The sequence below is a fragment of the Rhinolophus sinicus genome, chromosome 3 (genome assembly GCF_057876585.1).
Source record: "Rhinolophus sinicus isolate RSI-liver-muscle chromosome 3, RSI-T2T, whole genome shotgun sequence".
NCBI lineage: Eukaryota > Metazoa > Chordata > Mammalia > Chiroptera > Rhinolophidae > Rhinolophus > Rhinolophus sinicus.
The window spans coordinates 156,859,033-156,874,669 of record NC_142503.1 but is presented as its reverse complement, the minus strand read 5'-3'; the positions used below and the strand labels follow the sequence as shown (position 1 = coordinate 156,874,669).

Here is a 15,637-nt window from a genome sequence, read left to right as displayed (position 1 = left end):
CGACCATCCTGCCTTGCTCCCTACCACCCTATATGGCCTTGCCCCACTTCTCTCTGACGTCCTCACCTGTGGGGCCTGGCTGATTAAATAAGCCCAGTCTCCCCCGGCTCCTGCCTTCCTGAGGTGATGCTCAAAGATAGGACCCATTAGTCAGGGAGAAGTAATAAGTCAGTAAAGTGAGAGAGAGCAAGGCATATTCATTTTCATAGTTAAAAGTAAAATAATTTACAGAGGTGAGTACGCACTCTTGCATAAACTGCCAAAATGAATATCAACACCGTTTACTGGATCAAAGATTGGATTTTTACAGGATTGCTTTATGAATTCAAAACAGAATGGCTTGGGGCAGCCAGATGGCTCAGTTGGTTAAAGCGCGAGCTCTCAACAAGGTTGCCGGAATTAAACAGCGACTGGACTTGGCGCTGAGCTGCGCCCTCCACAAATAGATTGAAGGACAATGACTTGGAGCTGATGGGCCCTGGAGATACACACTGTTCCCCAATATTCCCCAATAAAAACAAAACAGAATGGCTGGCGCTCAGTCTGTCAGTGGAACACAGCACAGGATACTGAGCTCCCTTTAACCAGTTCGATCATAGGTCTTGGCCAGCCAAACACAGACATAAAGTACAAGCAAAGGCCATTCTTTCTCTCTTTGGCTATAAGAAATGTGGGGTGAAACTCCAAATCCATAGTTTTTAAAAAATTTTCAAAACAGCTTTTCAAAACAGCTACAGTTCTTGAGTTACTTGGACTAATTTTCAGCAGGCAGTGGTTAGTGCTAGAAAGTCCTAACTATAGGTTTTTCATTTGAAAAAAATATAGATTCGCTTTCAAGTATAGTCAGGAATTCAACCTGCTTTTAAAAAATAATGTTGTTAATTAAAAATCATCCTGGATCTCTTCCAACAAATAGCTAAGAACAGAGCTGTAATAAGCACCACTCTCACTGGTTGCCAAAGAGCTGCTATGAAAGCCCTTGAAGAGTCTGTTAAGTAGATTATAAATTCTCTTTTGAAATCATGATTACACTTCACTTCCTTGGCAAGCTTTGCTTTGATGGTCTGGCTCTGATGAAATGGAAATTCAGAATTTGTAGAGTTTAAATAAAAACAGAATGACTATGAAGGACTGGGAGGCAAATCAGAGGCATTTTGAAAACTGCTGCCTGATGTCTACCAGGTAGTAGATGCTTTTCTCAGAGGAAAATACCAGGCTTCATGGCCACCCTCGTCGAGGCTGCCTGACAACATTAGGAAGGAGCCCCATTTCTTCACAGGAAATCATGTAACACTCTGAGCCTCCCTTACTTTTTTAAGGCTCTGGCTTCCGGGAGCAGTAGTCTGGTGGGCAATAGTGCTGAATGGGGAGTTAGGATACTGGATTCCAGCTCTGGTATCTGCTGGCTATATTACGCTGGGCAGCACGTGTCTCCTTTTTGGGCAATCTGCAACTGTGGCATGTAGAGCTCGGCTGACCAGATCAAAGGGCCACTGTGCTGGGCCTGCCAGAACTGAACTCAATTGGACACAGGACATTATCAATGAATGTTAGAACTAAACAGGACCTTTTGGTGATTAGCTGGACTTTGTCATTTCCCCTAGAGGAAAAACGGGATCTGTACAAGGTCACACAGTCAGTTAAAGGCAGGATCAGATTAGAACCCAGGTTTCCTGACTCTCAGTTCCGTGCTCCAACCACATTATCTCAAAAAATCCTAAACGAAGTTCACTTCGTCTCCTTTGCATCATGTATCTTCCAGACATGTTGCTGAGTCTGTTCTCCATCTTGCCCACTCATCAAAACTGCTCTGGATTAAGTAGCTAAGTCTTTCCACTCTTTGCACGCAAAATTCTGCTTGCTCCAGGGGCTTCTCTGAGACCTGAGACAGGCAGGCTATGAACCAAACTTTGCCCAAACTCAACCTTCAGGAGCAGGAGAGAAATGGGGTCGGTGTTCCCGAGGGGGCCCTCACTTTGGAATCTCAAGGAACAAACAACTTTGAGATGAATTTTCAGAGATCACTTCCCCCATTCAATCTTCCAGGTTATTGAATCATGCAATAAATTTAGTAGGAAGGTCCCACCTGGGGACAGAGAATTTCCTGGGAAGGAGCTTTGGGGCCAGGAGAAAGCCCAAGGGTTAGAGCTCCTGGTATCTGGTCTCAGTCAGAGCAGAGACAGGGCTCTGTGCCCAGGGCTGATTTGTCTGGACAAGTGGAGCTCCCATCCTCTCCAACATTTTAAAAACATAACAAAACCCAACAAATGCCTCCCCGCTTCTCAGACCCCAACTAAGCCACCAGACCCTCCAAGTATGGAATGTGAACAAATAAGATTAAATGAGATGAGGGTGCTAGAGAAATCCTAAACACCACGCACATGGAAGAGATTATCATTTTTTCCCTGCCTGATATCTTCTTGGACATTTTCCAAAGCCCAGCTCAAATGTCATTGCCAAGACCAAATCAGACCAACTTGAGTTCAAATCCTGGCTCTACTACCTATTTGCTGTGTGACATTGAACAGGTGGTTTAATTTCATTAGGCCTCAGTTTCTCCCCCTGCCAATGGGGGATCATAAGAATAACCATGTTATAGGGTGACTGGGAGATAAACCAAGGTCACGCTTGGAAAGGCCTCAGCATGGTACCTGAGATAGCATAGAACTCTAAATGCTGAATGGAGAGCAAGGGAACCAGAGCACCCATCTCCTGAGGTCTGACCCAGCACTTTCCACGCTTCAGTCCCTGCGTTCCCTTCACCCTGTTGCCCCAGAGGAGCTAGAGAAGCCTCAGCTGGCCTGTCCTTACCTTGGTGAGATCCCCCAGAGCCATGACCTTGGCCACCGGCCTCCTGCTGAGCTGCTCCTTCAGCCAGAGCTCGAGCTTCTTGTTCCACTTCATGGCGAGCACATACAAGGCGTAGGCCAGCAGCAGCAGCAGGCTCTCCCACCAGAGGATGAGGCTGTCCAGGAAGAAGAGGATGAGCATCACCAGGTCCACGATGTAGAAGGAGACGTCGCGGAACAAGGGCCACCAGGTGAGGCTGAGGATCTCCCGGGAGAAGAGGGCACAGGTGCCAATGACAAACAGGACGTTGAACACCGCGGAGCCCACAATGGTGCCGATGCCCACGTTGCTGTGGGAGATGAAGACGCCAATGAGGGAGGTGAAGAGCTCAGGGGCAGAGCCTCCAGCGGCCATGAATGTGGCTCCGGCCACATCCTCAGAGATCTGCAGCTTGTCTGTGATGACACCCAGGGCTGGGACGAAGTACTCGTCACATACGATGGCCAAGGCCACAAACACGTACATCATGCCAAAGACGTGTAGGACCACCCAGCCCTGCCGCCGCTCCTCCACGCTGAACAGGTCTGGGGGGTACTCTGCCTTGGGGTGGTGGTCTGGCCAGCTGGGGGGCAGTGCTGAGGGACTGGGGCTGGGCGCCTCTGGGAGCAGGGCCGTTGTCGGGGGAGGGGCGGGGGTGGTGGGCACAGCGGGGGCTGGCTCCACAGCCACACACTGGCGGACCTGGGTGGTCGGATTTACCCTGACATTGGGGGCTGCTGAGGTGCTGGGGACTGGGGGTGGTTTCTTCGCCAGCTCCCTAAAGGTGGCGAAGAATATTCCGGTGGCTGGTGCACTCGTTCTGGATGAGGGGTTTCTAACCTTCCAGGCAACAGCAGAAGCTTTGGTTTCTGCTGGGCTGCTGCCTGTCATGGTGCTAATCGTCACTTGCCCCTTAGAGACAGCTGCGCTGGGCTCCAGGGCTGTTCCCTGGGGAGTTGTCAGGTTGTTCTTTCCCACGAACCCCCGGGGGTTGGTGGAGCTGTTATTGTCCACTCTTCTGGGTGTAGTCAGGGTGTTCTTTTCCACCATACTTGGAGAAGTCACGATGTTTGTTTCTGCATCATTTATCAGGAAAGTTGGGGTGTTATCAATTATTCCCTTGAGAGCAGTTGGCGTGGTTTCTTCCACTATTCCCTTGGAGGGGTTGGTCTCCAATATTTTGTAGGTTGCCATAGTTTCACTATCTCTCACTGTTGTTCTGGGGGTGATCCCATGGCTCCTTATCCGTGTCAAGAGTGTGGCTGGAACATAACTGTTTATTATGCTACCAAGTGGGGAGGGAGTGGATTTCTTCACCTTTCCCCTGGCTTGAGTTGGATGGTAGCTCTTTGTTTCTCCCCTGGATGTTGTTGGGGTATAATTGTCTACCATTGATCTGCTTAAAGTTGGGGTGTAGTGATTCAATACTCCACTAGCTGTGGTTGGGATATTTTCCTTCACTCTTTCTGTGCCTGCTGCTGTTGGGCTATAGTTATTCTGAGGTATTGTTGGAGAGAGGTTGGCTGTTGTTCTGGGTGAACTGGGGATGTTCTTCATTGTTATGCTTTGCATTGCTTCATCCCTGCCCACTCTGGTTTGGGGCGCCAAGGTCTCACCCTCCACTTCAGGGCTCGGTTTTGGAGGGTCACTGCTCACCATCCTCATCTCATCATTAGGAAGGTCCCGACTGGCCAGTTTTACAGGGTGTTGGGAAGAGACCGCTGCCCAGAGTGTGGGGAGGCCCTGGGGGCTCCTCAGGTGCTGATAGGTGGAACCAATGATCAACATGCCCAATAGGAAGAGGACGCGACTCCAGCGAAGCCGTTTTAGCCGGACTGACCGCCGTTCCTGCACCCCCATCCTGACCAATTTCCCCATGGCAGCCAGTTATGCCAGGTTACAGAAGGCCTCCCATTCTGCCCACTGCAAGATGGGGGCTGTTCTGGGATTCAGGTTGGTGATCAGGGAAGATTTCTCCATGAAGTCCAGCCAAGAGATAGCCACAAACCTAGAACAACACAAAAAGAGGTTATTTGCCTCTAGGAAGAGAGCTGGAATCCACCAAACCCTCATCTGGGATGGAGTGACAATTCATGCGGTGCTTTTATGCTGGAAGGCAGAGGGAACAAAACTACCTCTGCCCCCGGCTGCAGGGGTCAGTGCCTGCTCATGGGGAAAAAGAGCATCTCTGTACTCCTCTGTGCTGTGGAGGCAGGCCAGCAGCCTAGGTTCCTGAGCTAGGTCTACCCAGCCCTCCTGGGCTCCCTGCCAAAGGCCTGCCACCATTTCTCAGGTCCTAGCCTGAGTTGCTGGGAATTCAGTCATCCCTAGTCTGTACCCCAGGTCACAGATCTCACCTAATCAAAGGCAGGAGGGAGGTAACAAGACATGGTTTTTGTTTTTTTGTTTGTTTGTTTTTTTATTTGTTCACAGAGAATTTCACCCCTCATTTTTCTTTTTTTCTTTTTTTTTTAGATTTTATTGGGGGAGGGGAACAGGACTTTCATTGGGGAACAGTGTGTACTTCCAGGAAGTTTTTCCAAGTCAAGTTGTCCTTTCAATCTTAGTTGTGGAGGGTGCTGTTCAGCTTCAAGTTGTTGTCCTTTCAGTCTTAGTTGTGGAGGGTGCAGCTCAGTTCCAGGTCCAGTTGCCGTTGCTAGTTGCCGTTGCTAGTTGCAGGGGGCGCAGCCCACCATCCTTTGTAGGAGTCCAACCGGCAAACTTGTGGTTGATAGGACGCACTCCAACCAACTGAGCCATCCAGGAGCTCATTGGCAGCTCAGCTCAAGGTGCAGTGTTCAATCTTAGTTGCAGGGGCCATTGCCCACCATCCCTTGCGGGACTCGAGGAATTGAACTGGCAACCTTGTGGTTGAGAGCCCACTGGCCCATGTGGGAATTGAACCGGCAGCCTTCAGAGTTAAGAACATGGAGCGCTAACCGCTTGAGCCACCGGGCTGGCCCCAAGACATGGTTTTAAGCTTTAAACTAAAAGAGGCAGAAGTGGAAGACTGAGGCAGAGATATCAAGGCTTCATATGTATTTTTTTCCAACTGACTTAAAATGATTCCAGCATATCATCCAGAGAGCACAAACCTTAAAAGTTAATGTCATGAAGCTTCCCAGACAGTGTGTGTGCTGGGAGGAACACTGAGAATGGAGTCAAAGGCCTGGATTCCCTGCTCTGCTGCTTACCACGTGTGTCACCCTGGACAGGCTGAACCTCAGTGCATCATCTGTGAAATGGGCATGATAACATATGTCGATTATGCAAAGATGATCTGTAGAAGGACATCAGGAGAAGGGAATTAAAGGGCAGGGGTCAAAAGGAGACTTACTTTTCAGTGTATCTTATTGTTCACTTTAACCATTTAACCTTTTCTATTATATACATGTTATAGTTTAAATTTAAATTTCATTTAATAGTAATAACAAGACCTAGCTATGTAAATAGTAATAACAATACCCATGTCACAGGAATGCTGGGAGGGGAAAAAGGTCTGTGAAAAGCACTGCATAGAATCAAGTGCCACGTAAGGGTTATTTACATCAGGGCGCAGGAGGGAAAAACATGAAAGACTCTCAAAGAATCCTCGATTTATAAACAAGGGCACTGAGGCTCAGCCCAAGTAAATATTTATGAAATCTCTAATCAATGTCCACAGATTATCACAAAATAATAAATAGAAATGATGGATTTGCATATGAAGTCATCTATTAGAAGTGAGATGAGTGAGCCATCTCACTTAGGTTGTTAAAGGTAGAAGGAGTTACTACACAGTTTAGTTCAACTCCCCATCTGAGACGCGAAGAAACAGGTCCAGAGGGATGTGACTTGCTCAGTGTCACAAAAGTAGTGAGTAGCATGCAGATGGGCTTTCTAATGCTCAATCTTTCCAGCATGACACACTAATTAGAGATGCAAATGCAATTGTCTTCAACGGCAAAAGAGGGACAAGCCGAAAGAGACCTACGGAGCAAGTGAATGTCCTTCTTTGTCCTTGATTCCTATAATTGTCTTTCCACCATCTCCTTGTCCCCCCCCCCCCTGTCTCTTGCCATAAACTCAACACTTTGAATCTCCTACAGAAACGTCAGAGGGTCTCTCTGCCTGCGTTATGTAACAGAGCTGAGCTGGCTCCCCAGCAGATCCCTCCTACCTAATCACATCATTTACCTTCAGACGTGGACATCTGGGTGTCTTCTCCATTCTGGAAACCTGTCAGAATCCAGGGTCTCAAAGAGTGGGTCTGAAGCTAGAACACCGCATTCTCCTGCCCCCCCGCTCTCCTATGGGATCCTAATTCAAGGCAGGGTCGGGTGTGAAGGGCATCTCGGGAGAAGAATATCCAATCCGTACTAATACCCGCCTCTAAGAAGCTTATGGGGTATTGTACAAATTCTGGGTCCCGGTGCCTCTGCCAGAGCCTGAGAGGGTGGGCCTTCCCCCAGGGACACAAATGGGCTCTCCGTGCGACCCTATATTCAAGGGGGGAAACTCGGGGAACTTCTCAAACTTGCTTCTAAGCTCTGGAAATGAAAGGTGGTCCGGGGTTTCCATGCTAATGGGGAGAAAAGATTCTGAATTCGCTCTGTGGGAACCAAGAGAAAGTGCCTGAGGCTTAAGAGATCAGAAGACCTCAGCACCAGGCTCCATTTGTTACTGTGTGATTCTAATGTAATCTAAATGTAAATATGGAGATAACAATACCAGCCCTACCTATCTGGAGGGTGGATGTGAGAATCAAAATGTTAAATGAGGGAATATCTGCTCAATTCTTCTATGAACCTAAAACTGCTCTAAAAAAAAAAAAAGTGTATTAAGTCCTTCTCTTTTAGAGACACATACTGAAATAGCTATAGACAAAGTGTTATCCACTCTAGGATATGCATCAAAATACTACTTTGGGGGGAAGTGGGTAGGGGTGTAAATGAAACAAGATTGAAAATTAGGTTGACAGTAGAAGCTGGGTGAAGAGCACATGGGGATTTATTATGCTATTTCCCTTATCTTTGTCTATGTTTGAAATTTTCCACTAGTATTTTTTTTTTAAGACAAGAGAAGGGTCATATCTACGATTTTTTTGTACTTCCACTTCAGTGAAAATAGTGGAATGCGGCTTGTGGATGGGGGAAGGCAGGTAGCCTGGAGCCTGGAAATATGATTTTTTGAGTGGACAAGGACAGGACAGTGAAAGGGAGAAAGACAGAAAAGGAGTGGATGTGGATGCACCACTTTCCCTTACCCTCTCTTGTCCCCTTTTCCTCACTTACTCCTTACCCTCCATCTCTGTAGATGAAAAATCATGCTGGGACTTAATGAAAATTCCAGCCACCAACCCATGAAATTACAATTCAATTGGCATGGCCTGGGACTCTACATATTCAACATATGCCGTCGGAAAACTGAATATATGAACCTCCCGTGAGCCCCAGCACCTGGCCCCTGGGAGCGAGCGGCTTGGTATTTCTGTCACTAACCTTTCCTCTGCCAGACTGGAGACCAAACCATTCTGTCTTTCAAAGCCTCTATGACAGCAGCTCACGGTTTAAAAGCAGGAAAAAATAAAGGGGATCATAGATTATGCAAAGAAGTTGTTTAATTGATTTGCTTTAATAGGTGTGTGGAAACATGCAAATGTTGAGGGTCTCTTAAGGGAGAAAAAGAAATTCATTAACTATCTATGGCTTGAAAGACATCTCCTTTAAGACCTTCCAACTCTTTGTGCTGACATTCTCTGATTTTATATTCACTAAACAACCTTCTGAATTTTAATGGGATTCTACTAAGAATTAAAAAACAAAAACAAAAGCATTCACAAGTTGTCCTAAGTCACGTGGTCCTCTTGGTAGTTCTACCTTTTATTGTCAATTTTAATAAATGGCACTTTTACTTCCTTAGTCTCCTGAAAGTCTGTATTCAGAAGAACGAAGTCACCAAGCTCTGATCACCCATCAGCAAACTAGTAAACTTAAGCGTTAGGACTAGGTAAGGTAACGAATCAGTCCGTGGAACTGAGCTGGAACTACCAGGAGAACAGTGGCCCTATGGCTGAGTCATGATCACGGTAGGGGTAGTTCGTCAACTCCCTTGTCCATACATTCTTGGCCACATCCCTCCTGTTAGGAAAAGAATTAGAAATTACAACCAAGAAATCAGTATGCAGCCTTACTTACCTAGATCCCAGTGCCTGCTCAAGCATAACAAGGTCTGGAGGTGGTGAGACCAGCCAAGTTGGGGAGAGAAGTTCTGAAGCCAATAGGACAGTCTGCAGGCCCCAGGGCCCTGATGCTGGCAGGGACATTCCCCAGGGACCGTTTTGTCTTCCTCTGACACCTCTGATACAAAGAGGAGACAAGAAAGAACAACAAACAATTGGAACCCCCACACTCTCCCACAGAACAAGCTGTGAAAAGTCAGACTTGGTTGTTCAGTTCAAAGTATTCTTCCTTGACCTACCCTCTATCTCATCCCATCCCACCAACTAAAAGAAAAAGAGGCAAAGGCCTAAGGCCTTCAGGAGGCCTTTCCATTCCCACTTGGAACCTCTGTGGTACAACACGGCTCTTTGAACCACAACTACCCAGGGCTTGCTGGCTGGCATCCAATCAGGCCTCCCTCTTTTAGCTGGTATTTCCTGGCTACCTACATGGTGAGAAAGAAAGTCCCTTCTTGCCCCGCACAGGCACCTCGCTGATGCACAGGCTGCTGTGGGGACAGCAGGTGGCCAAAGGTGAGGCAGGTGAAGGCCCATGATGCCTCACAGGAAAGCCCGAGTGCACATCGCTCAGCAATGCACTTTGGTCAAGGTGGAACTAACTAAACATTTCCTCTGCTTCCTTCAAAGGAAGCGTGGGGGGGATAAAGTGAGCAGCGTGCTAAGGAGACCAAGGGGAAATGTCTTCGCGTGTAATTTGGCTCAAGTCAGCTAAGAAAAACACACAGCGTGCTTAGCATGAGCAGTTCTCGGGCAGGAATCATAGTTTTAAAAGAGTATCAAGAGGATACTGTCCACTGGTTCCGAGGATATAAGTGAGGTGTCTGAAGAGGGACGGGGAAGAGGGGCAAATATTAAGGAGGGTTAGGCTGGTGGTAACAACGGGCCCAGGTCCGTAGGAGACAGAAGTGTGAAGGGGACTCAGTTACAGGAATGAGGGGGAGGTGGGCAAGAGGCTAGCGGTAAATGGGAGAAGAGCCCGAGACTGGAGAAGGAGGAGGCAGCGAAAGGAAGGACACAGCCTCGGCTCAGCGAAATTTGAGATTTGTGGGGAGAGGGCTCGTCGCAGATAAACTACTGTGGAGAGAGGCGCTGAGACAGGACGCATCCGCTAGGGTCCCCGCGGAGCCAGAACTCAGCTCACAAAGTCCTTAAAGCCCCGCCCCAGCTCCGCGTGCGGTCCCGGCGCCGGGTTTCCTTTGTCGCGCGGACCTATAGTTCCGGCCGTGGCGCCGGGCGGAAAGTTTATGTGGACGGACTGTGCCGGCGATGGGCTCGGGGTGAGTGGGGGAGTCGGGGGTGCCAGGCTGTCTCTCGTTGCTTGTTGGACGTGCAGGAGTTGGGGGAACGGGGGTGGGGAACAACGCGAGGCCAGCGCCCGGCCTTTCCGTCATCCCAGCGGCCGTTCCGCGCGGTCTGTGCGGCAGCAGCTCCCGGGCCCTGGTTCCGGCCTCACCCTTCTCGGGGGTCGCCCGCTCCGCGTAAACACCACGATTTCGCCCTCTGCTCAGGCCCTCAGCGCCCCCTCCTCCCATGAGAGACTTCCAAATCTCTCTCTCTGTGTCTGTCTCTGTCTCTCCTCTCTCATTGATTTTAAGGTAAAAATACACCCCCGGTTCCGATCCAAATGGAGGAATTCTGTATTGCCAGGCCGGCGGTTTAAGATGAAGTTGTATCTGAGAGCTCTGGAGGGGCTCCTCAGGGCAAGGGAAGTCAGGCTGACGGGGAAACCTAAGGGTACATGCAGACCCTAACGTGAACAGGCGGGCCTTAGAAATTCGAGTGGAATCCTGCTTTGAGAGCGAAACTGTTGAGAATCAATTATTTATGAATGAGCTAATTGTCACCTGGAGGGAAGAATTATAAATGTGTACTGATGGAAACTTGGCATTAAGGCCAAATCAGGTGGCTAGGTTCTATTCTCAGGAATAGACAGTTCTTGGGAAAGAAGACCCCTAGTTGTCTTAAGCATCGTATGTAAGCAGTACTTACGGAGAACATGAGGGGGTGGGTGGGCGACTTGCAGGTGAGAATCAACCCAAGTGAGAAATACATGATGCTGTCATAGAATTGCTGGACTAGGGGAGACAGGGATTTTCTTTTACCGGGCCTAGACTGCTTGAGTGAACCATCCCTTCAAGAACATTCAGTTCCCTCTTTTCCTTTTATGCTTACAACCTGAGTACTAAATTGGTTTCCCGTGACTTTGCCATTGTTTAAAGAGCTGTGTTTGCTGGTGGACACAAATGCATCAGTGAGGAGAAAGAGCCAGCTCTAGAGGTGTCTGCAGAGGAAGCAAGACTGCCAGCTGTGGTCACCCATTCTAGTGTTAACCGCAAAGTTCATGGGCTGGAAGTGCTTTCTTAAACCTGGTCTAAATCTACCCTGTTTCCAGGTAAGGGTAGTACTTATGGTCCCCAATTTTGAATAACACAAAGGCCTCTGTGCATGAGTGGGACAGCCTGGAGAGCTGAATAAACTCTATACGTGGGCAGAAGCATGGAGTCCCTGGTATCTCTGCTTGAATGAGAGGAGGAAATGTGTTTCTGGTGTCCAGAGTTAAAATTCATCATGTATTTTGCCAAAGAATTAATGTTATATCTGGTGTTTAGGGGTAGTTCATTAGTCATTATCAAACATTTGTCAGGCACTTACAATGTGCCAGTTACTGAGATAGGCTCTGAGGAGACATTGGTGGGCAAAATCTGACATGGCCCCTGCCCCTAGCGATGTATGATCTAATGTAGTCAAATCAGTATTGTACAGGACGTCACTGGAACAGCACAGCTGAGACCTAGAAAGGAAATAAAAAAAGACTGAGTAGGTAAAATAGTACCAAGCTGATAAACCTAAGCTCATGCATTTGACGTTAGAAGAAACCCACGGGCTCTCAGAGCCTGTTAACTTTGACTTTGGACCTAGTTTAACAAGCTTGATTACCTGGCTTTCCAGCTCATCGTAGCCAAGAAGCAGCAAATTAGAACGAGGGAGGATGATTACGTAGGATTACTGAGAAAAGCAGAATGCAAGCTGATGACCTAAAAATGAATTGTAAAGAGGAGGCACCAAAACGGAGCACAACAGCCTGGGTCCTTTGAATACAAGGCATTGTTTTTGTGTATGTTCTATAACATTGTTGTTCTATGGGACCTTAACAGTCGTCATGTAGAGAAGGGTTAGGTGGGAAACGGGTAGCAAATGAAACGGGATTCTTTGCTGTAGAACTTCTAGTGTCTTCAGTAAGGCCTGAACTCATTTTTCTTGGATGATCCCTCCAGAACTGTTCACAGCACACACGTGGGAGAAGGCTGGTATGAAGTAAAACTTCAGGGTAGCAGTGTGCTGGGCAGTATTGGTGTTTAGAGGAGTGATGCCAAGTCATCATAAGAGAATGAATTATGTTTAGCACACGATGTTTAACGAGGCAGGGAGGAGCGATACACATTTTAATTTTTTTCTGTCAAAATGGTTAAACATTGTGGAATTCTAAGGAGTCTGGGAGAGTAGCTTATATCTCCTGTTTAATCTTGACTGATGTTGGATACATAAGGCATGACTGTATTTGAAATGTATGTCAGGCCATTATGTGGTGAAAAGGCTTTTCCTCCCTGATTGGAGTCCCTGGCCCTATTGGTAACTTGTTCCATGAGCCAATATGTCCTGAGTTCCCAGCAGCCTATTTACAAATGGAATTTTAGAATATCACACATTCGCAGTTGGAAACTACTATAACAAGCAGTCTGACCACTGCTAAGTGTTTTGAAGTAAGTTCTGTGGGGACAGAGTCCCAGAGAGCAGTTTCCAGGCTCTCAACCTCACGTGGAAAAGTGCTGGCTCGGTTATGAGATGGCCATCAGCTGTGGCTGGGTGGCCATCAGCTGTTACCGGGTAGCCATTAGCCACTAATATAACTGCCGTGGCTAGTTGGTGGGTTGGTTGGCAGAGAAGCGGACCGCAGATTGCAGATCGTGTGGCTCCTGCTTCCTGTGTCTCCAACCCAGCCACCAGCAAGAATGTAGTGGTATGACTCCCCTATCTATGGCTCCGTGGGTGTTCCTTTTTGGCCTCACTGTGTTCTGTGTCCACCCCCCTGAGCAGGAACGGGACCAGAGACCCTGCATGACAGTTCCAAAAAAGAAATTAGTGAACATCAAGTTTCTAACCTGTTTCTATTAATTCAGTCTTCCCTAATTTTATTTATATATATGTGTGTGTGTATATGTATGTATATATACACACACACACTGTGAATATGCAGTGATTTTTATGAAGTTGTAATAAGTGTATACACATACAGTCCTGTGACCTGCTTTTCTTAGTTACTAATACTTTGTATCAATATTTTTGATACCCTACATGTGTCATTTATTTATAGATATATTTCATTGTGTCAATAGACTATACATAGTTTGCTTAATAATAGAGTAGCAGCAAGCTGTGTCCCCATGAGCAGGCTTGCATATCTGAACTTTTTATTTTTGAGCACTGAAGTGTTTTCTTTGTGCTAATTCTCAATCCATAATTTTAAGAACTTTTTGTTATCTCCATTCTACTTTTTTTACTTTTATATGCAATTTCATGAGATAATGTCAATTGTCATACATAGTCTTTAATTTTGTTCTTTTCTTTCACTGTTAAAGCCCTATTGCCTGGTTTACATTCAGTGAGTACTACTGACGTTAGCAGTCTACTATTTTTGTCATGCTTAATGATTTCTGGCTTTGTCTAATTTGGATTATGATTTTACTAGCCCTTCCATTTTTATATTTGCATTCATTTTAATTTAAAAGGGGGGGGAACCAAACAACAAGACAATTAAATAAACACTTGCACAAATACTGTTGTATCAATTAAGATAATGATGGTACCCAAAAAGACTGGTTGAATGTCAAAAAGCACTACTATATGACAACTAGAAATGTTCTTTAGTAAATTAAGTGTTGGAGAGGTGATGTAGGAGTTTTTTTAATATTAAGTTATATAAAATTTAGAACTATGAAAGTCAAGGACTACCTGAATTTAATATTGTTGGGGTGTTTTTTTTAATAGAAATACTTAAGGTGGTCCTTGATTTATGGCCATTTAATGGGTGATGCTAGGAGTAGTTTTTACAATGAACTAAACTGCTTGCTTCCTTCCCACTGAATTCCCTGTAGATTTGCCCTCCCCTCAACTTAAATGGGGTTTGCCTTCACTCATTTTTGAAGAATTTGGTTAAAAAACTTGCGGTGAAAAAAATACTTCTTACTCTCCATGACATGTAAGCCTAACCATATTTATTTTCTGCAGCACTTCTCTGTCTATAGCTGCCTGTTTGCCTTCTGATTGGGGACACTGGGGTCACTTTCATCATGCCAACAGTGGTGGTAATGGACGTATCCCTTTCCATGACCCGACCTGTGTCCATCGAGGGGTCTGAGGAATATCAGCGCAAGCACCTTGCAGCCCATGGTCTGACAATGCTGTTTGAGCACATGGCCACAAACTACAAGCTAGAGTTTACAGCTCTGGTGGTTTTTTCGTCACTCTGGGAGCTGATGGTGCCCTTTACAAGAGATTACAACACCTTACAGGTACAAAATGATTGAGTTTTTGGATGTGTAGGGCCCAAATTTACAGAGAGGAAAAAGTGCTATATTTCACTTAATGTTCAGAACTTGGAATTATTTAGTGATAAGTCTATAGGTGTAGTAGCTGAGTATACCTATAAAACAAGGATTCGCATCCAGTACTTTTTATGCCTTTGTTAGAGCTACGAGTTACAACTGTAAATTGTTGCCTTTTCTTCTCTTGGTTTTCTGGAACTCTCAGGATGTAGTGTCCCATTCCCTAACGTTCAGGATCTTGGGCTTCGACACATCTTTTCTTATAAAACTCAAGGAGATGAAAAATAGCTCTTCCTTATAAAAGCTCATTCTAGAGTAATTCAAAATTCAATCGCCTCTCTAACAAAAATAGCCTTTGGTTTAGAGATGACAAGAAATTATAATTTTTAAACCTCAGTTGATAAGTATTGTCTTCCAAAGGTGTTGTCTGTGATATGCCTGAGAATTTACTTTTTGGTGTCTCTAAATCATTAATATTTCCAACAGTGCCTTACCCATAGTGAACAGTCAATAAGTGTTTGTAGAATTAAAGTGAATAGCTTAATAATTGGTAGGCAGTTGATAAATCCAGGATCAATGTAGTTTGATTTTTTAAATATAAGTAATAAAATTTTGTGAAATCATTCCTTTTATTGTCTCACATTTTTTAAGTGACTCAAAAGATTTTTTTTTTTTTTCTGTACTGGATTTCTTATAGGTGAATAAGCTAAGGATTTTGGATGTTCAGCAGTTGCGAGGTTTAGAGAATTGCTATATAAGTAGTCAGAGTAATTGTTAAGACCAGGAGTCCTGGAGTCAGACTGACTGGTTTCAAATCTAGATTCTGCCACCTCTAAGCATGAGACCTGGGAAAGTTACCTAATCATTCTATAGCTTCCTTTCCTCATTTTAAAAATAGGTTAATAATCCATAGGGTATTGTAATGATTAAATGCATGTAAAGTATATAGAACAGTGTTTAGGATATAGTTAGAACTCAATTTTGT

The 15,637-nt window shown here is 45.8% G+C and overlaps 2 protein-coding genes across 5 annotated transcripts in view; one reads left to right on the top strand and one right to left on the bottom strand.

Annotated features, from left to right (window-relative positions):
• SLC24A1 (solute carrier family 24 member 1) overlaps positions 1–10,213 on the bottom strand; it is a 30,507-nt gene extending 20,294 nt beyond the window's left edge. The window contains exons 1-2 of one of the 3 annotated variants that reach the window (XM_074327547.2): positions 9,006–10,213; positions 2,812–4,837 (exon numbers count right to left, since the gene is read on the bottom strand). In XM_074327547.2, coding sequence (XP_074183648.2) covers positions 2,812–4,707 — 1,896 coding nt within the window. In that variant the 5' untranslated portion in view covers positions 4,708–4,837; positions 9,006–10,213. The remainder of the gene's footprint in view (positions 1–2,811; positions 4,838–9,005) is intronic. The other 2 variants (XM_088797315.1, XM_074327546.2) reach the window with 2 other exon arrangements.
• The window catches only part of INTS14 (integrator complex subunit 14), a 28,719-nt gene continuing 23,289 nt past the window's right edge, over positions 10,208–15,637 (top strand). Inside the window, exons 1-3 of one of the 2 annotated variants that reach the window (XM_019725581.3) lie at positions 10,278–10,326; positions 11,269–11,441; positions 14,336–14,619. In XM_019725581.3, coding sequence (XP_019581140.1) covers positions 14,398–14,619 — 222 coding nt within the window. In that variant the 5' untranslated portion in view covers positions 10,278–10,326; positions 11,269–11,441; positions 14,336–14,397. Of the gene's footprint in view, positions 10,327–11,268; positions 11,442–14,335; positions 14,620–15,637 lie in introns of both variants that reach the window. The other variant, XM_019725580.3, reaches the window with a different exon arrangement.